The sequence below is a fragment of the Tachysurus vachellii genome, chromosome 8 (genome assembly GCF_030014155.1).
Source record: "Tachysurus vachellii isolate PV-2020 chromosome 8, HZAU_Pvac_v1, whole genome shotgun sequence".
Taxonomy (NCBI): Eukaryota; Metazoa; Chordata; class Actinopteri; order Siluriformes; family Bagridae; genus Tachysurus; species Tachysurus vachellii.
In genome coordinates this window covers 3723879-3745000 of record NC_083467.1, presented here as the reverse complement: position 1 = coordinate 3745000, position 21122 = coordinate 3723879, and the positions used below count along the sequence as shown (strand labels likewise).

General features: G+C 37.2%; 2 protein-coding genes across 3 annotated transcripts in view; one reads left to right on the top strand and one right to left on the bottom strand.

Moving 5' to 3' along the window:
• Positions 1-3004, bottom strand: part of dnah7 (dynein, axonemal, heavy chain 7) — a 90429-nt gene extending 87425 nt beyond the window's left edge. Inside the window, exon 1 of the mRNA XM_060875768.1 lies at positions 2872-3004. Coding sequence (XP_060731751.1) covers positions 2872-2883 — 12 coding nt within the window. The 5' untranslated portion in view covers positions 2884-3004. The remainder of the gene's footprint in view (positions 1-2871) is intronic.
• Positions 3005-4512: 1508 nt separating this feature from the next.
• esyt3 (extended synaptotagmin-like protein 3) lies at positions 4513-21036 on the top strand. Of its 2 annotated transcripts, XM_060875771.1 has the most exons (23): positions 4513-5057; positions 9434-9475; positions 10026-10160; positions 10573-10649; positions 11338-11407; positions 11711-11800; positions 11888-11943; positions 12293-12413; positions 12543-12719; positions 13070-13152; positions 13276-13324; positions 13971-14060; positions 14556-14618; positions 14845-14904; positions 16058-16129; positions 16313-16399; positions 17167-17316; positions 17580-17923; positions 18815-18913; positions 19590-19721; positions 19800-19905; positions 19999-20048; positions 20168-21036. In XM_060875771.1, the coding sequence occupies exons 1-23, from the start codon at positions 4764-4766 to the stop codon at positions 20205-20207; spliced, it is 2487 nt and encodes an 828-aa protein (XP_060731754.1). In that variant the 5' UTR covers positions 4513-4763; the 3' UTR covers positions 20208-21036. The 2 variants fall into 2 exon arrangements, with proteins under 2 accessions (XP_060731754.1, XP_060731753.1); XM_060875770.1 differs by having other exon boundaries at positions 11711-11943.
• Positions 21037-21122: the final 86 nt, after the last annotated feature.

The window sequence follows — 21122 nt, the reverse complement described above, 5'->3', positions numbered from 1 at the left end:
TTGGACCGGGGGAGGAAACCGGAGTACCCGGAGGAAACCCCCGAGGCACGGGGGGAACATGCAAACTCCACACACAAGGCGGAGGCGAGAATCGAACCCCCAACCCTGGAGGTGTGAGGCGAACGTGCTAACCACTAAGCCACCGTGCCCCCTAAAAATGATCTATGCATGCTATTTTATGATTTGATTGAAGTACAAAATAATCAATTAAAATAATAAAAGGTGTTAGGGTGTCAAAACTTAGCCCCTCATCCCAGAATAAGTGAAAGTGTGTGTTTACCCTTGCTTTTACTTTTAATGGATATTAAATTGCCTAGACTTACAATGAAGAGAAGTAATGGATAGGAGAGCAAATTTTTTTTATATGGTCTCTGTACACTTGACATGCTAATACTATATTATGTTTCATCATAGTACATGGAGATGAAGAGAAGCAGAATGACGTGAAGACGGGAGAAAGGGACAGAGAGGCCGACTGTGAAGCCTTAGAGAGACAAAACAGAGACACAAATGTAGATAGAGGAGAAGACGAAGACAGAGAGACAACATGTGAGGCTGTTTGTTAAATGCAGGCAGCAACTTCTCTTCATTTGAACGATTTAGGGGATAAGGTCACAGGTCCCAAACAAATAATAAATTTAATTTTATCAAATAATATTTCTATAAGCCCACCATAGTAGTTTTCATTATTTAATTGGAGACATTTCTTTTAAAATGTATATATTGTGAGGATGTATTTTATGTCATCCCACAAGTTAAAGTTTGTTGGAGGTACAGTTATAAAAAGTTGTACTACTACTGCATGTTTCTGCTATAGTAGTGAACTTAATGTACAGAGACGTGTGTGTGACTATACAGTAGTGTATATACAGTACTGTGTTGACATTAAAAAAAAAAAATCAGTTATACCAGTACCAGTGAAATGTCACTATTCTTATTACCAGAGTTGTAGCACAAACAAAATATTAATGCAAACAATCCATATAATACTAAATAAAAAAAATAACATTTATTGATTTGGTCTTTGTCTGTAGAGAATGCACACATACATGAACTGATTTGATTCAAGACTGGCATCATTACATCATGCATAAAATTTTGGTGTCCACTTTTACCATTTTAAATAATACCATAACTTTTGGCTTACTATGTAGTCATATAATATATAATATAAAACTCTTCTTGTTTTAAATTCTCACTGAGGGCTAAAACCCCCTAAAGATGAAATTCTAGAACCGCCCCTGTCTAACATATTTTATAACTTGAATCGCTATCCAAAGTTGTTGTTGCTACGCCTGTAACCAAGGAAGTATTCGTTTGTGAACGACTCGGTTCCTTTAGTCAGCAAAAGATGAACTCCATTATTTTTTTCCACTCCTACTCGGTGAAAATGTAACCTACATACAGTAGATTACATTTATCAGGGTTTATCAGGGTAAATGGAAATGGTTTTAATTTCAAAGAAAAATACTAATGAACTGTTTGGAAGGTGAACGAGTCGACTCTTATTGGTGAGCCGAGCTACATGAAATGACTCATTGTTTGTTGTGATCAAAGGTTAATCATTAATTTCATATTTCATTTATTATTAATCATATTTCATAATTTATTCAAAGTAGGCTAACGGGTGTAGGTTGTATTTTAACTTTTCTACATTTAAATGTTTGTGGTCAGAGAAATGATGCAGAGGATATTATTTTACTGCTTGTCTTAGGATATAATAAAAAGGTTAAACTACTTATTAAATATTCAATCATTTAAATTAGAATCGAATTACGGAGCGAGTTCTGATTGGAGGACGCTGTAACCAAGGAAACCACTGATCCTCAGCGCACGCGCTTTCTCTGAACAATAACACAGATTCGCACGCGACAACACGTGCAGCCAACATACACACTGTGCACACAATATAACCTCAATGTGCACTCAATAATGTCATACATAAATCAGTTAGAAATAACCGTGTTCACTTACAAAATACAAAGATATTAGAGACAAATTATATATTGCATTTAGAGAAGGAGAAGTAGAAAAGCAAATCTGTGTATCTGTGTTGTTTATCTCTCATGAGAGAGAGAGAGAGAGAGAGAGAGAGAGAGAGAGAGAGAGAGAGAGATGAAAAGCCTCTAATACACTTCTACCAGCATCACACACTACCTTGTCAAACACATGATATTGTCACAGGTAGCAGTGACAATGGCCAAGCATCTAAAGGTTGCACCAACTCTGTCAAAGAAACATTTCTCAAAACAATGCTAGCAAGCTGGATTTAAATGTGGATGAAAATCTTTCAGCTCTGACTGCTTAATGTTATTTTGCTAAAACCATAGACAGAGAAGCTGATGGCTGGTATGGAAGGTGGACGGATCTTGGTGTACAGGGGCACTGTCATGTTGGAAAAGGTTTCCAGTGAAGGAACACATACGGCTGCGCTGGTCTGTGAACAATAGTGAACCAGTATCAATGTATTCAGTGATAGAGGCCTTCAAAGCGATTTTGTACGTCACTCTAAATAATGGCATCTGCCAAATGCCATAAACTTAAATGCATACTTATGTACTATTCCAGAATTACTGAACACAGACTAGTTTAGTCATTATGTATTTTATGCTGGAATTATAATTTTAAAATGAATGAACTATTAAATAGGTGAATTGTAACCCACAGTCTCACACTGCCCTCTAGTGGCAGCGTCCTAAATTTGTACTTAATTCAGAAAAGGGTCAAATAATATTTGTAAAAAATATTAACAAGTTATTTTAGATGTGAATGAATATAAACAGAACCAGACAAGATATATAAAATAAAACTACTACTGGTAGTCCATAAAAAATGGTTTGAATTGCATTGTTTGATTTAATTCAATCTTACCTTTCTTTCCATTTTAGAAAATAGGAAATGCCCTCAAATATAATCAGCTGTATTTCTATTATGTTAGTAAGCTAAAATAATCTAACCGGCATAGTTTATGACATGAATCGCTATCCAAAGTTGTTGTTGCTACGCCGGTAACTAAGGAAGTATTCATTTGTGAACGAGTCGGTTCCTTTAGTCAGCTGTCGGTGAACGCTGATAGATGACTCGCATACATGAGCCGAAAGTTAGTTAGTATTTTTTTAATTTGTTTCCACTCCTACTTCTTGTTGAAAATTTACTGTATGTAGACACGTGTATATGGTTAGGGATTATTTGTTTATCAGGGTAAATGGAAATGTTTTTTTTTCTTCTTCGAAGAAATATTGCAATGATCTGTTTGAAAGGTGAAAGAGTCGACTCTTATTGGTGAGCCGAGCCATATAAAACGACTCATTGTTCGGTACACAACAACAGTGTGATCACAGGTTAATAATTACAATGATTCATAATTTAACCAAAGTAGGCTAGCGGTTGTACGTTCTGATTGGAGGATGTTGTAACCAAGGAAACCACTGATCCTCAGAGCACGCGCTTTCTGTAAACAATAACACAGATTCGCACGGGACAACACGTGCAGCCAACACACACACTGTGCAAACAATATAACCTTAAACAAGGTCATATATGAATCAGGTACAAAATATCCACGTTCGCTAAAAAATACGGAATATAACGACCTAAGGTGTTAAAGAATGAAGTTATTAGAGAATAATTATATATTGCATTTATAAAATATAAAAGCAATATGTGTGTATCAGTGTTGTTTATCTAGAGAGAGAGAGAGAGAGAGCGAGACAGAGAGAGAGAGAGAGACAGACAGAGAGAGACAGACAGAGACAGACAGAGAGAGAGAGAGAGAGGGGGAGAGAGAGAGAGAGAGAGAGAGAGAGCGAGACAGAGAGAGAGAGAGACAGACAGAGAGAGACAGACAGAGAGAGACAGACAGACAGAGACAGACAGAGAGAGGGAGAGGGAGAGAGAGAGAGAGAGAGAGAGAGAGAATGACAGACAGAGAGAGAGAGAGAGATTTGAGCAATTGTTATTGTAGCAACCACAATATCACGGTTTTGAAATGATTTTAAGGAACCACAAGATGGCAGCAGTGACCACATTTTCCACATATCAGGTTCAATACAGTAACTTGAAAGTATTCATCATCATGTATCTCAGGTGTGATGCTAATAGAGCATACATAAATCCAACATGGCCTTAAAAAACAGTGTTTTCAGAGCAAAATTCCTACCTGGATTATTGGCATGTCCACAAAACCACCATCAACAGCACTTTATTTTAAGTATTTTATTTATTTAAGTATTATTAAGTATTTATTTATTTAATAAATCATTTCTTTATTTAATAAAAGTCCATACAGTTATTTATTATATTCTAATATATTCTCTGGGCCACATGTATAGATCACATTTGTGACAGGACATAGGTTTTGTGCTTTCAACGTGTGATTTGTTGATAATTTGCCTGTAGATCTGTTCAGGCTGAAACTCTGTAACTGGTACCTGCACGTTCCATAAATAACCCAGTGGGGAGGAACCTATTAGAATCAGGTGAAGAAAAAAACAATCTCAGCCAAACTGGATGACTGCAACACGGAAGTCATGAAGCAGTGAGATCAGACTCGAGACAGGAAAGCTTGGAATATTCATTCATTTAATTATTTATTCTTTTATTTATATATTTATTACAAGCTCCAGGAATTGAGCACTGATCTGGACACCGCGTTTAGGTGATTGCTGCTGAACTGCGCGTTGGTGCGTCGCAGACCTCTACATCCAGGGATTTTCCAAAGATGCTTTTCTTGCTGGAGTTTTAAATCTTAGGAACGTGTGGAAATGTCGTCGGAAGTTGAGACCGGGAAGGAGCTGAACAGCGGCCAGGTGAACCAAGCGCTCATGGAGTTCCTGCTGTTCGTGGGGCGGTGCGCGCTGCTGCTCTACCCGGTGTTCGTGTGCGGCGCGCTCGGGCTGAGCGCCAGCTGGCTGCTGCTCGCGGTGCTCCTGTGGGAGCTGTGGGGCAAGAACCAAAGGCGCAAGGTCCAGCGCGTGGACACCGCCATCGACTTTGTGGACAACGAATGTCACGTGATAAAGAAAGAGATGATTAACGCGCTCAACTCGCCCACCTGGGTGCGTAAAACAAAAGTGGGGCGTGGAGAGGTCATATTGTGGGGTACTATATACTGTATATGATGACCAGGTTAAACCCAGTCACTTTATTTGGGGTGGCAATTAAGTGTGGTGCAAAAATCCTGAACTTAACAGCACAAGCACATTTATTTGGCACATTTCCTTGCTGTTGTCTAAGAAACATAAGTATCTTCTCCTAATAATACTCAAATAACATCTTACTGTTTTGGCATCTGGCCTCCTCTTAGCTACACACTTGGAGAAATACAAGCTGTGGAATTTATCCTCGTTTGCTTATTATCACAATATTATCATTCTTTGCTATTCTGATATTATCGTAATAAAAAAAGAGCAATTTCAGATCCTGTGCAGGAGAGATAACTCTCTTTTAATTGATCACACCATTCTATCCTGCGGTGTTTAGTTCATTTGAATATAATCCTGGTGTGATTGAATTTATGGTGCACTTTATTAAGGCAGGTATAAACAGCATTAACCTGTGGGTTTGACTAGAACAATTTTATGGTGCACTTTATTAAGGCAGGTGTGAACACAGCAGTAACCTGTGGGTTTGACTAGAACAACTTTATAGTGCACTTTATTAAGGCAGGTGTGAACACAGCAGTAACCTGTGGGTTTGACTAGAACAACTTTATAGTGCACTTTATTAAGGTAGGTGTGGACACAGCAGTAACCTGTGGGTTTGACTAGAACAACCGGTCCAAGGCTTCCTCACCAACAGTAGGCTGCAACTGTCTCTGAAAACTTATTTTCACTTATTAGCAAACATTAGCATGATGAGACCTACAAATCGATTCAACCCTATCATCCCTGCTGCGTATTTTTTGGATATCAGGTAGCTTCTTATTGAATTTCATTTCAATGTACTTTCTCTCCATACAGTTGATATGCATTTAAAAGATTGTTTACTTTTTCCCAGCTCTATTTTTAACCAATGATACAAATATTCATTGAACAACAGTAAAATGAATCAGCTCAATGTGTTCCTGCACAATTTTTTATAATGTATGAACCAAACTGAATAATCAGGCCAGGTTTGATTCATACTGCTCAAGGTTTCCTGATTCTATGAACGTTAACCTCTATCATCCAAGATGATCCCATGGCATTGGGGGTCTTAAACCCTCTGATCTACTTATGATGTCTGGTCATGCATGTTTTTTAAAATATTAAATATTTGTCTATGTTCATTCTGGGAGCTCTTGAAAGCATGAGGTCAGTCTTATATTGTGAGTGGTTCTCACTTCTCACATTTTTAGCATTGGTTGAATTGGATCACACAATTTATATGGCCAAAAGTATTGGAACACCTGACTTTTACAGACAAAGACAATAAAATGGCGTTGGTCCCCTCTCCTTCGCAGCTATAACATTATCCACTCTAAACACAGACTTTCAACAAGATTTTTAAGTGTTTTTAAAGAAATTTTTGCACCTTCATTCAGTAGAGCATTGTGTAAGGTCAGGCACTGACAAGAAGGCCTGGATCACAATCTACATTCCTGTTCATCCCAAAGGTGTTTGATGGGGTTGAGGTCAGGGCTCTATGTAGGCTAGTCAAGTTCTTGAACACCAAACTCATCCAACCAGATCTTTGAGGACCTTTCTTCATGCACTGGAGAACAGTTGTTCCCACAATGTTGGAAGCATAGGATTGTCTAAAATGTCTTGGTGTGCTGAAGCATTAACATTTTCCTTCACTTGAAGTACAAGGCTTAGCCCAAGCCCTGAAAAACAGTCTCAAACCATTATCATCAAATTTTACAGTTGGCACAATGCAGTCAGGCAGGTAATGTTCTTTTGCTATCTGCCAAACCCAGACTCACCCATCAGACTGTCATAAGTTTGATTTGTCCCTCCACAGAACATGTTTCAACTGCTCCAGAGTCCAGTGGCAGCGTTCTTCACACCAGTCCATCCGACCCTTGCCATTGTACTTGCATGCAGCTGCTTAACCATGAAAACCGATTCTATGGAGCTAATACTAATCAGCACCGTGTTGGCGCCTTATATGCATTATCTGTCTCAGCACTCGGTGACCCTGCTCGGTGACTTTACATGTTCTTCCACTTTATGGTTGAGTTGCTGCTGTTCCTAAAGGCTTCCATTTTACAATAATACTACTAACAGCTGACTGTGGCATATCTAGGAAGGATGAAATTTCATGAAATGACTTATTGCAAAGCTGGCATCTTATCACAGTATCACCTTTTGAATTCACTGAGCTCTTCAGAAGGTAGATAATTCAATAATTATGAGTTGTGTCCAAGGACTTTTGTCGATATCATGTATAAATCAAGCCATTTTTGATCACACGCTATTTCATAGTCTTATCAGTCAAATACATTCCTGGAAACATTGGTAGTGTATTCTGTTGGCTGGAAATAGCGTATAGTGTACAGTGTGTAAGACGAAGTAAGGTGTGTAATATTTTTTTTTCCATACAGTCTTTTTTTTTTTTTTCTTTTTTACTGTGGTGTGGTTTTGGATTCAGGTCAGATTGTCAGTCTACTATTGTGTGTTTACAGAGGTGTGGTCTGTGTTGCGTTGCCTGGGAACCTCACAGGCAAAGCAGGTTTCAATTTTAAGCTCCACCTCTGCATTTTGGTATTTTTGATGCCAATTCCACAGCACAGGTGTGTGTGTGTGTGTGTGTGTGTGTGTGTGTGAAGTGTGTATGTGTGTGTGAGAATATTCACCCAAATGTGTGAAAAATGTTCACTGCAGTGACATTCTGTTCAGAACACTGCAATAGAAATGCATTTACTGTGTATTTAAGGAGCACTGGTTGATTTTTGGAAACCTTCAGCAGTGTGCCAACTAAAACAATGGTACCGCTGGAACATAAATTGTTTTAATACAAACCAGAAAGAAGATGACTGACATTGACAAGAACACAGAAGCCCACTGCTCTTGTGCTGTTGTGCCATAGTGTGTAATTATGAAAACACTTGAGCAACACTCTTCAGTAATTTTCCATGAATAGCAACTATTTTTGAGAGGCCACACCTAAGCGCTAATGGTTCTCCATTAATGTGGCTAAAGTTGAACTTTTCTATGATGGCTAAAATGACATTTTTAACTTCTTTTTTTTTGTCAATTTAATCCGTTTTTGGGATAATACTGAGGAAATCTCACTGCTCAGTGAGACTGTTTTGTACAGTATGTATCACTCCCAAATGCCTGGTGAGCAAAGGCTACGCTAGTTTTTTCCATACACATTAAATATCAACATTGACATTTCCTTCTTTCTGTATTCGTATATAGGTTCTATTTGATGCATCCAGAGCTAGTTTACGGCATCATATCAGGTCATATCCATAATATAGTTTTATAACATATATCCATATACTGTATAGTTTAATGCCCTGCAGTTTTTTATGTGCATATCTAAAAAGAATACAACCAGCATAGTGTATTATTGTAACAGTAAGTACTAAAGTAGTTTGAAAATGAAGACATTTCCTGCCATATTTCTTTAATTCTTCTGCCAAAACGTATTGGGTGTCCAATACTTAGTTGCTTGGCTATTGTTCTACAGGTGGTTTATTGTATTGTATTGAGTATAATTGCACTATTGAATGTTGTCACCAGGGATAAAGTGGAATTTGATAGGTTGGGAAGGAGTTTGCAGTTTTTACTTCAGAATACATTATGGACATTATAGTTTCTGTGATGCACTGACCACAAGTTTGGTTCCTGCTGTCATTCACGCCTCAGATGATTTCAAAGCAAAACATTTGAATGTTTAGCCTCTTTAAGGTACTAGAACTCAGTCAGAGATCAGTTCAACCCTCTGATGTCACTTATGTAGAATAAGAACAAGGGCTAATTTTGAGAATTGTCCAGTATAGAAATTAAATTGAATTGAAATTATGGCAGATATAAGACCAGATATATAGTAAAATGTAAACTTCAAACTACATTTTCCTGTTGATTCTACCATACAGTGTTATGTGACAAGAGATTAAAAGTGTATCGTATCATATAGGTTACATTATCTTTATCATTAATGTAACACTGTATGCTAAAACCTGTCGAATTAACGTAAATTCTACAAGCCTCTCGAACTAGACTGAATGGATGAGTTATATAACTTTTTCCAATACATACCAATGTTGTAAATGGTGGTGGTGGTGGTGGTGTTGTTTTTGGTTGTGTAGGGTGCCAAAATATAACTCGTGTTTAACTTTGTATTGGTTTCCAGTGATGTTTCCCTCAGAGGGAACAAATATGTTCCACAAATGTGCCATGAGAGCAAATTACTTCACAAAAGAGCCACTGGGATTTCCATTTGATTTGTCACATCTGTAGAAAAACTCATCTCCATATCCTTTTGTTTTTCCGCTCAACAGATTCAATTTAGTGAAGTTGAAAAGGCTGGCTGGATCAACAAGGTAAGAATGAATGATGATATACGTGTACATTATATATGCCAACGCTTAAAATCCAGAACATTTTGTTTATAGTCGACTGACTGGTATTACTAGGTTTATATAATATATGATGTGATATTATTTAACAAATGCGAAGTCAGTAAGGACAAGGTAATGGAGGTCTTTCTATGCTTCATAAAATTCTCTTGACAGCCAGTGTATCTCGCCAAAATACCCTTCAAGAAGACACTCAGATAAACTGAATGACTACAGCAGTATTTTATTGCATCATTGTCAAAGTGTGTTTGTTTGATTTTTATTGTGCCTTATTATAGGATGAACTAGATTCAAGAAATTTGTCCTTGAGTTTTGTAGCAATAAAACGTATTGCTTATTGTGAAATGTCAAGGTCAAATATATTTTCATGAGCAGCATTACCTAGAAAAATGTCAGTAGCTACAAACGATTGTTGGGTGTAAAGTTCATAAATGAGAACTCAAGAAAATCATGTGCAGTTCTGAGCTTCTTCAGGAATGACTGTGCTTCCATGATGTCTTCTGAATTTTCTCAGATTCTACTTCAAGCCTGGCCATTCTTTGGTGTCTTCATGGATAAGCTCCTGAAAGAGAGCATCCAGAATTCGATTAGACAATCCAGCACCCATCTCAAGACCTTCACCTTCACCAAAGTCCATTTTGGCCAGAGGGTGAGGAGAACTGTTCTATCAAAAACAGCACGAATCAGAATTGATTATGCCTAGAGGTTCATGATGATACTAATACAGGAGTAGATGTTTTTAGAGGCCTGCTTCTTTTACTTTTTTTAAGATAGTAGTCTAATTTTTTTTAAGATAGGTAGTCTAATTTTTTTTAAGATAGGTAGTCTAATTGGCAGTGGTGGCTCAAGGGGTTAAGGCTCTGGGTTGTTGATCGGAAGATTAGGGTTCAAATCCCCAGCACTGCCAAGCTGCCACTGTTGGACGCTGTATCACGGCGCTCTGACACCAACTTCCAAAGCTGGATGTAAAGAAAGAATTTTACTGTGCTGTAATGTATATGTCACAAATATAAAGGCGTCTGCTCTATTCTAATCCATTCATCTGATTGATGGTGTTTCAGGCTCCAACAATTACTGGGGTACAAGTGTACACACAAGAAGCAGACATGAGGGAAGTCATCCTAGACTTCAATATTACGTAAGTTTTGTGATCATTGTGAATGCATGCACTAGACAAAAGAATCATTTTCGTTTTTCATTCATTCATTCATTCATTCATTCATTCATTTATTCATTCATTCATTCGTTCATTCATTCATTCATATTCTACCACTTATCCGAACTACCTCGGGTCACGGGGAGCCTGTGCCTATCTCAGGCGTCACTGGGCATCAAGGCAGGATACACCCTGGACAGAGTGCCAACCCATCGCAGGGCACACACACCCACACACACTCTCATTCACTCACACACTCACACACTACGGACAATTTTCCAGAGATGCCAATCAACCTACCATGCATGTCTTTGGACCGGGAGAGGAAACCGGAGTACCCGGAGGAAGCCCCTGAGGCACGGGGAGAACATGCAAACTCCACACACACAAGGCGGAGGCGGGAATCGAGCCCCCAACCCTGGAGGTGTGAGGCGAACGTGCTAACCACTAAACCACCGTGCCCCCCATTTTCGTTTTTCAGTCCAATATAATATTTAATATATGTTATTTCCTTCAATAAGATCAGAACAGATTCAACTTTTCAACTTTAAACATTTCCTAACTAAATTATAAATAATGTTTATAATCCTACAACCCCAAGGTTGTAGGATTCATCAATACTTGCTAAATAGAATGCTGAAGAAATATTTCCTGAATATTTTTGTCTTAGTTACGTGGGGGATATTGACATCGACGCAGATGTAAAGCCACGCATCTCAGCAGGAGTTAAAGAACTTCAGGTTGGATATAATTCCCTTTTAATTGCCCTTGCATACTTTTAACATTTCAGTTTTTGAATATTTATTTTCCCTGATATATTGAATGTATCAGTATCACAGTAAAAATAGGAAGATTTTAGTAGTCAGTCATGACTGATATTTCAGATATTCATTTTTTCGATTTTAGCAGGAACTTTTCAGGCAATTATTAAATTCATTTAATTTGGTTCTTGAGCTATTTGAACATCTCTGCACAGACATGCAGTGATAAAGTTTGACCAGTGATTTTACCAGGAACTGAAGCAGTGATTATTTGTTTTTCAGCTTCAGGGAGTGCTCAGAGTGATTCTTAGCCCATTGATTGGTCAGTCCCCACTTGTGGGTGGGATCACAATGTTTTTCATCCGTCGACCTGTGAGTAACATTTTACTTAATTTACATAAATCGTTCATCATTACTGCTTTGAAATTAGTGACGGGTATCATTCATTTAAATTTCCAGACCCTGCACTTGAATTGGACTGGCATGACCAATCTCCTGGATAGTCCAGCTCTAAAGTATGCACGGTTTGATTTAATGTTTTATTAAATCAGTAATGGGCAACAAGCTCGTGGGGCAGGTAGCATTGCCACCTCTTAGCTTTGGGGTCCTCAGGTTAGTGCATATCCTTGTGTCTGTTTTCCTATAGGTTCTCTGGTTTCCTTCAACCTCTCAAAACCTATATTAGTAGGTGGATTGGTGATGCTAAATTGCCCGTAAGTGTGAATGAGCGTGGGATAAGTCATGGCCTAATAGTTAAAGAGTTTGACTCCTAACCCTAAGGTTGTGGGTTCGAGTCTCTGGCCGGCAAATCCAACGATCGAGGTGAAATTTCAAAATAAAATATAATAACACATTTCTTTGCAGACAATTTTCCGAGTCAGCCATCATGGACACCATTGCTTCTATGATGGTCCTGCCGAATCGTCTATGTTTCCCATTAATAGACCAAGTCAAGGTGGATGAAATGAGATTTCCTCTTCCTCGAGTGAGTGCGATCATCGTGTCTGTTAAACTGCAACTGATTATCAGTGGAATTTTAGATGCACAGCATGACAAACATGGGTGACATGTCCAGGTTTTCTTTCCAGTGAAGATTTTTTTTGACAATCTCTAGGGTGTGGTACGAGTCCATGTGCTGGAGGGTAAAGATTTGAAGGCCATGGACACAGTAATGATGGGACTAGCAAAGGGGAAGTCTGATCCTTATGTAGTCCTTACAGTCGGCAACCAGCGCTTTAAAACCAAGACCATTAAAGAGACCTTGAACCCCAAATGGGATGAGGTGTATGAGGTAACGGTTAATACTTTGCTTTGTATCTATAACAACTACAAAATTTGCATTCACACCGATGTTCAATCAGAATTTTGCATAATTGTTCTTATCTTGCAAATTGCTCTGTATTAAACCAGGTTTTTTGGTACAATGATATAGTGTAAATGCTCTAAGCATGCAAACGAGGTTTCTTGTTAAGCCTGCTAAAAGTGAATTGATCAACAATTGTGTTGCATTAAGGAACTATATGGATCAGGGTGTTTATCATATATATATATATATATATATATATATATATATGCATATACAGTATATGCATTTTTTTATTTTGTTTCTGATAAATCTGTATTTATTCCTTTGGAGTACAGTTTGTGATTCATGAGGCTCCAGGCCAAGAGCTTGAAGTGGAGCTCTATGATGAAGACACGGACAAGGATGACTTCATGGGCAGGTGCCAGTTTATGTTTTGTTTCTGTTTTTGGAGTCAATCTGTGATGCACAAATCAATCTGAAGCCTGTTTAACAGACACGGGGTTCATCTGAATAACATTAAATACATTTTTATTTGACCCAGGTTTAAGCTGGATTTTGGTGAAGTGAGGAAAGAAAGAATAATCGATAAGGTACGTGTCATTACATGATGTAATCCCCCATTTGGAAATAAAATCTGAATTGTTATTGGTGTAAACAACTAGATCATTTAAGTATAGAATCTGGAAGGTTCTACAGATTCAAACGGTTTTAAATTATTTGAGTATATCATCTTTAATATTCTAATGATGTAAACAACTCAGTCATTTAGGAATAGTCAGATTTCATTCAGTAATATTCTTCTCATGAAATCAGATCATTTCTGGAAAAGAATCTGGAATATTCTACTGATGTCAGTAGTGAGATGAATCTGTAATATTTTTGCAATCTTAACATTTTTTGGAATATGATCCGGAAAATTCGACCGATGTTAGCAGTTTGATTTTTTATTTTTTTTTAAACTAATATTAAATAAACAAAATGCAAGCGTGTTAAGAACTTTGGACTGAGACTTAACAGTTAATCTTAAAGCTTAATCCGTAAATGCACGTGATCTAACGCTAATTCTAACGCTAATGCCTCAGCATGTGGGTTGTAGCGTACAGTACATGTCGTCACATGAATCAGAATGTGTTTATGGTGCAAGGATTACACACAAGGCCCCAGCTTATGCTGAGCTTCGGTTTATTCAGATAAAATGATTTAAATATGATCTTGTCGATCCCTTTGATTTTACAGTGGTTCAAATTGGAGGAGATTGAAAAAGGATCGGTACACATGAAAATGCAATGGCTCTCGCTGCAGACTGATACGGAGCTACTGAAAGAGGTAACCTGCAACAGCACTCTGACTATTATACTATTAATTATACACTCTAAAATAGTCATTTAATTCCTTTCTTCCTCATAACATTATTCGTTAATAATCAAAGCATTGAGTCATGTTTAATTCTTTGTGCACACAAAGTCTAGAAATATTATATTCATGATTGCAAATATGCAACAAAGCCACAGCGACCCCAAAGTTTGCACTCTGGAGCCTTAGATAAATGAGGTTTTCCTAAAAAGATAGGATTGAAAATAGACCTTATATGTACAGGACGTTTCAAATAATTCTAAATGACAGCTCCTGGAAAAAACCTGCAGATTTTCAGCTGCCATATTGTCCTTCATTACTGTTATCTTAGCATTTGGAACAAAACCGAAATAATGAAAAACAATACATCTCATTTTGTATGCAACTTCTACACCGACTGGATGACCATTCTGAAAGAAATGATTGCAATAGTAAACGTTACTTAAGACGGTTTTTAATTTTCTTTAGGCTACGGATGGCTTGGCTTGTGCCATGCTCGCCGTATATTTGGACAGTGCATCTAACCTTCCTGTGAGTAAACTACCAAGATACAACCGGCAGCTGTGTCTGTGGTATCTTTCATTTGTACTGTGAAGGAGATCTGAATCTCCGATGAATGCTATACAATGATTTCCATACACAATATTATTACAAAATACTAAACACAAAACTACAGATTTATTTTAGTAGTATTTTTTTTTTTACGACATTCTATGATATTCTTTCTGATGTTTCTTTGTTGTCTCTGTATATTTAGAAAGACCATAATGAATTAAACCAGCTGGAGAAACACGGGAAACAACCCAAAGACGTGAGGGTAAGTTGTCATCGGTTAAGGATATATTTACATTTACAAACATACTTGGATGCATTTCTGTGTCATTCTTCTGTCACGCCACATCATTGTTCAACCAGTCGAAGGCATTACGGATGTTTGTATGTTTGCTTTCATGCTTGAAAGTTTGCATTTGCTGTTTGTGATAGTTGCGTGTTTGAATTTTGTTCAAATGATACACATTTTGTAATATTTCGAACCAGGTTTGTTTCATAGACTCTTTCTACCTGAACAATCTTCCTTAACTGAGGATTTATATTTTTTTAAATTTATTTTGCTAAGGGCTAAATGAAACAACCTGGAACAACCATTTTCTTAACAAGTGCAATCTGGTGTATCCTGTTGCCTAGAGGTTTTGTTAACACTATAGAGGAAGACGTTACAGCCAATACCGCTTTGGGGAGTTTGGACCATGTGACCTGTTATGCAAATCAGTAGACAGGAACAAAAATTCCCTGTTTAATAAATGCTCTTAAAGGGATGGTTTTGTCTTTATTTAATTCTTTAAAAAATATATCACGTAGAAGCTTGGGTTTTCTTTCAACTCACGCTGATCTTTTTTTCCAGGAGAACAAATTTAAGAAGTATACTTTTTTTTTACTGTCCTGATTATTCATCTGTTGTGAATTTGAATTTCATTTCTTGCATTTCAATAGAAATGTTTTTGCAGTTTGGGTTTAGTGATTTCTATGCAGATATTATTTGCGTGAGTCAAACATGCAACATTTTGGTGTGTTAGTCAATAATGCAGACGCATGAGCTAAAAAGGAGATTAAAGAGCATTCCGGAGTTGCATACGGACGTGGTGGCGGACAGGGTGCTGTCTTTAGAAGCAGGTTTTGTTTTGTCAGTGCTGAGACCTGCTGAACCGGTTTCATTCAGAAACACATGATCAACATACTGCTTGGTTTCACTTACACAACTGTTGTCATTCTGTATTCTATGAATCATTCAAACACTATTGCAAAATTCCAGCTGATGGCTGAAATTACGTTTGTTTCTATTCTATTACTTATTTTTCATTTCCATCCATTTTCCTGCTCCACCTCAGCCTTAAACGTTAAATAATTCCCTGATTTGTGCAAAAGGAAGCCTTGTGGGTTTATGGAATTAAGCGTTTTCTTGTGTATCTCAGCTCACGAGGAGGCAACAAAACCCGAACTCTTATGTGAAGTTGTCCGTAGACCAACAAAGCCAGAAAAGCAAGGTACCATTTGCATTTCATTTGCATTACTCCTACTGACAAAACGTAGATGTTTAGCGCACTCTGCTGGAATATATTAGCAAACAGAAACAAGGTGTAAAACGAAGAGGTTTTCTATTAACCTCAAATTTTTGTTCCCGTTATTTGCTGTTTCTAACCTTTGTGTGTGTCTCTTATTTTTTTAAGGTTGTGTACGCGTCCAGAGATCCTGTATTTGAGCAATACTTCACGTTCTTTGTGCACAATGTGGAAAGCCAGGTGCTTAACATTCAGGTAGGTTAGAATTAAAAACTGCAAAAAACAAGCTTATGGTCTGGTTACATTATATGCAACTTTCAAGACTTTCAACTTGCAAGATTCTTCATACAGTATTAAAAAAAATAAACAGTGAATGTGAGAGATTATAGATGAGCTTTCTTTGCAAAAGTGTTATCTGGAGATGATGGATGAACGCAAATGCGTAATGAGGCGACAAGGAGGATTAGTGAAAATATTTAGGAAGGGAGGCTTTATGACTCATGTTAGTTGTTAAGCCAGTTCTAATTGGAATTAACCGAGCAAATAGAAAAGTGTGTTGTCAGAGAAGAACACATTAGAAGAGGTTACTAGCAAATTTCGCGTCTTCCATTTGGATTTCTTGCATGCAGTTGTGTTTTGTGAGATTGGAGGAAACCAGAGAACTCTGAAGAAATCCAAATGGACTAAGCTGTTAGTGTGAAAGCCCCCAGAGTCCATCGTTAAGACGAACAAATTAATTAATAAATTGTCAGAGTTCATTGATCATTTGAAACAGCTAGAACAGGAATAAGACCTGACCTGAATGCTTGGTCACAAGTGCTATTATTATTATTATTATTATTATTATTATTATTATTATTATTATTATTATTATTATTATTATTATTATTATTATTATTATTATTATTATTATTATTATTATTATTATTATTATTATTATTATTATTAGAACACAGAGGGTTATGTTTATCTCCAGTAAGTAGTGAATTTGACCATTATTTTTACTTGCCTGGTGTTTTCAGGTTTTCCTGGCGGAAAAGAAAAACACACTGGGCATGCTCACGCTGCCTTTCAGCCGTCTACTCAAAGCCTCAGAAATGACTCTGGACCAGTCTTTCCAGCTGGAACGTTCCGGCTCCAACAGCCAGCTCAAGATGAAAACCATCCTCAGGGTGAGCTTCAAAACTGATATCTACATGGGTCCATGCTTCAGTGTTTGTTATATGTGTGATAAACCATTTACATTTTTAGCATGAAGTACCTCTTGTGCTTGCTTCCTCTTTAGTTAAATTAGTGTTTGTACATTTGAATAATCATTATTTAACGGTTCCTACAGTGCTTCAAATTCTTAATGCAATCTGTGCATGTAAGAATTTTACATATTTTTGTTCTATATATGTGCACACTTTGGTTACTAAGCTCTTTATCATTCCAGATCCTGAAACTGGAGAAGCCCAAGCCCATAGTTACAAACCCTCCAGCTGCTAAAACTCAAACAGGAAATAAGGGCAAAGATCCTCAGCAATCCCTCACTGAGCTTAACTCTTTGAAGCCTCTGGAGACAAACCAGGCCTCCTCACTGTCTCAGATGCAGGCGCCTAGCAGCTTCTCCAGTGGGCCCCAGCCCGAGTATAATGCCCGGAGAGGTTCTCTCATGGTCTCTGATAACCGTCTCTCAGGTGTCAATCAAATGAGGCGCTATGACTCCCACAGCCTCCTTTCAGAAAACTCTATTGCTTCTTCACGCTTGGACCTGCTCGAAGGTGTCCCGTACCCAGAGTAAGTGCAATGCACAGCATAACGTTGTTCGGATTTTATGAGTCTATCGACAGAACAGAATTACTGTATAAAACAGAATTTTTTTAAATAGATTTATGTTAAATGCACTTTTTTTTACAGTCACTTTTTTTTTTTTTTAATGTTTGAATAGCTTTAGAGCCTATGTATTACTATTTTTCTCTTTACATGATTAACATTTTCCTTTAAAAATACATAGTCCAATATTACAGGCTTTTAAGATACATATTTAACAAATATATTTTTATATATATATATATATATATATATATATATATATATATATATATATATAAATATATATATATATAAAATATATTTGTTAAATATGTATCTTAAAAGCCTGCTTATCCGAACTACCTCGGGTCACGGGGAGCCTGTGCCTATCTCAGGCGTCATTGGGCATCAAGGCAGGAGATATATATATATATATATAGGGGGCACGGTGGCTTAGTGGTTAGCGGTTACTCCGGTTTCCTCCCCCGGTCCAAAGACATCATGCATGGTAGGTTGATTGGCATCTCTGGAAAATTGTCCGTAGTGTGTGATTGCGTGAGTGAATGAGAGTGTGTGTGTGCCCTGCGATGGGTTGGCACTCCGTCCGGGGTGTATCCTGCCTTGATGCCCAATGACGCCTGAGATGTAGTTCGGATAAGCGGTAGAAGATGAATGAATGAATGAAAATATATATATACAATAATAATAATAAACAAATAGAATATATAATTCTAGTGAGAATTAGCTTTCAGGTAATATTATCAGTGTTTAGTACTTTGTGGTAAGATATTCTCATGAAATGCTAAACATTGGTTCACACATTGTTTGAGAAGGCTGCTAAAATCTTAACACAAGTATCATTGTAATGAATTACAGCGCCATCCTGAATCACCAGGGCAGCTTTGGCCAGATCCAGCTAACTATTCGTTATGCCACGCTGAGGAACAAGCTCACTGTGACGGTCATTAACTGCAGGTAAGTTTATAAACACACAAAAAATGTTCATGAAAATTTTTCAAGAACCAAAACTTAATCAGTTACAGTTAAGATCATACATATTAACCTGCCGAAGTTAGGTTTAATTTTACAATAAAAACGAGGTTATATATGCTTTGTCCTGTATGGGATTTTTCTTTAGGTTTATATGAATTTGCGTCATTGTTAAAGACGATTAGTTTTGAGCACCGTTTCTGTTATAGGTATAATGGAATAAGGTTTAACAAGACAAGAATGATGGATTGTTTAGATGCATGTCTGTTAAGCATGAATAGGCTTTGCGTAAATTGTGAACAAACAATAACATCATTAGTTTGGCAAATCTTATCAGAGAGAGATTATGCACTGCATAATTATAACTCTTCTAAAGTTTAAGTTCTAGTCAAGGTCATGGAGACAGTTCATAACAGTGTGTTTCCTGAAGTGTGAGCGAATCCATGCATTATAATCAGCGCTGAATACAATAAACCTCATCTGTGCATTCCTCCAGTATAAAGAATTGTTGTTTTTCTTTATTTTACTGTAGTATGCTCGTTCAACTGAGCTAGTCTGTTCAATGTGTTGATTGGAGTCAAAAAGATTAATTTCTAAAAGATCGTCTTTTTTAATTATTATTTTTATTTTTTTTAACCACACCCATAACACTGTATGCTAGGAGCCTGTTCTCCTGTAACACCAATGGCTCGGACACCTACGTGCGCATTTACCTGCTTCCAGACCAAAACTGGAAAAACCGAATGCGTTCTAAGGTGAAGAGGAAAACCGTGGATCCTGTCTTCGATGAAAAGTGAGAGTTTGTTCAAATGACCTACACAGGATTTGTAGCACTGTTAGTCTTGTAAACTAAACGTATATACGTGCTCAGGTTCGATTTTTCGGTGCCACTTGAAGAAGCCAAGACTAGGAAGTTGGACGTTTCGGTGAAAAACAATCGCATGTTCCATACCAGAGAGCGAAAAGAGATCGGGATGGTACGGAAGATGCACACATTAAGAACTTTATAACGTTCTTCTTTTAGCATTAGTCGTTAATCGATAAAACTGTCACCTGTCCTCTTTCCGCAGGTCTTGATCGATCTGGCTCAGTTGGATCTTGTGAAAGGTTCCACAGAATGGTCAGTCATATCGACAGTCGTATCTCTCTTCTCTTTTTTCTCTTATTTTGTAAAAATGTTAGCTGTTGACATCAAGCTCATTAATCAGGTCTTGTCTATTCCCACCCACCCCAAACCAGGTACGAGCTCAGTATCCCAGGTGTGAAGAAAGCTGCCTAGAGCAATGAAGGTCAACCGTGTGTGTACTGTACAAGACCCTCTGATGTAACGTTCAGAAGTTTCTTCATTTCCACACCTCTGTTTCTTACCTCTCAGGTAGCAGCAAATATGAGAATCTTTATTATGAAAATTTGTATTTTTATTCTAACACTGAAGAACTTTTTTCCAAAAAAAAAAAAAGTGCACTGTATTTTACATTTTATTTTTTTTTTATCAATTGTGAGTGGACTTTTTACCTAATAATGGAAATCAGTCATCCTTCCATCCTTTGATTTTTCCATGCTCGGTTACAATTTTTAAATCATACTGGAAGCACCGGTGCTGCTTTGTGTCGTTTAGATTGCATTCATTTCTCTGTAAATGTATTTCGGTGTGAAATTTTATGTGCGATATTTCTGGTCTCATGACATCTTATGTGTGTATATGTACACTCTCGATATCTGGTCTTTTTTATTACATGTTTTAATGCTTTGTTCGTTGGTTACATAATGTTCAGTAGATCTGAACTCACTCATCGACATTCCAGCTCTTAACAAACCAAAGGCAAGTAATCAGTGACTCCTCAGTAACTGCTGTCTCAAGCGAAGCAAAAAGTTCCAGTTCATATTTTCTAATCATATCGCATGAATCGACGTAACAAATTAATTAACGGCAAAGTGTTGATATTATTCTGTTTCATTTTCCTCAGTATTTTTCTGTATATTTGTTTAAACTGTGACTGTGTTCTAGTAAACACTGGGAAATGTAAAGAAAAAGAAATAAATTTACAAATTATGGTAATTATGGAATAAACTATGCATTTTATTAAAGTTAAACTGAAAAGTCAGAAGTTTCTACATGTTGAGTTACCAGTGAATAGTGTTTTAAAACAAAGCTAACTAAAGAATAAACTGATTCTGAGATTTTGTTGAAAGG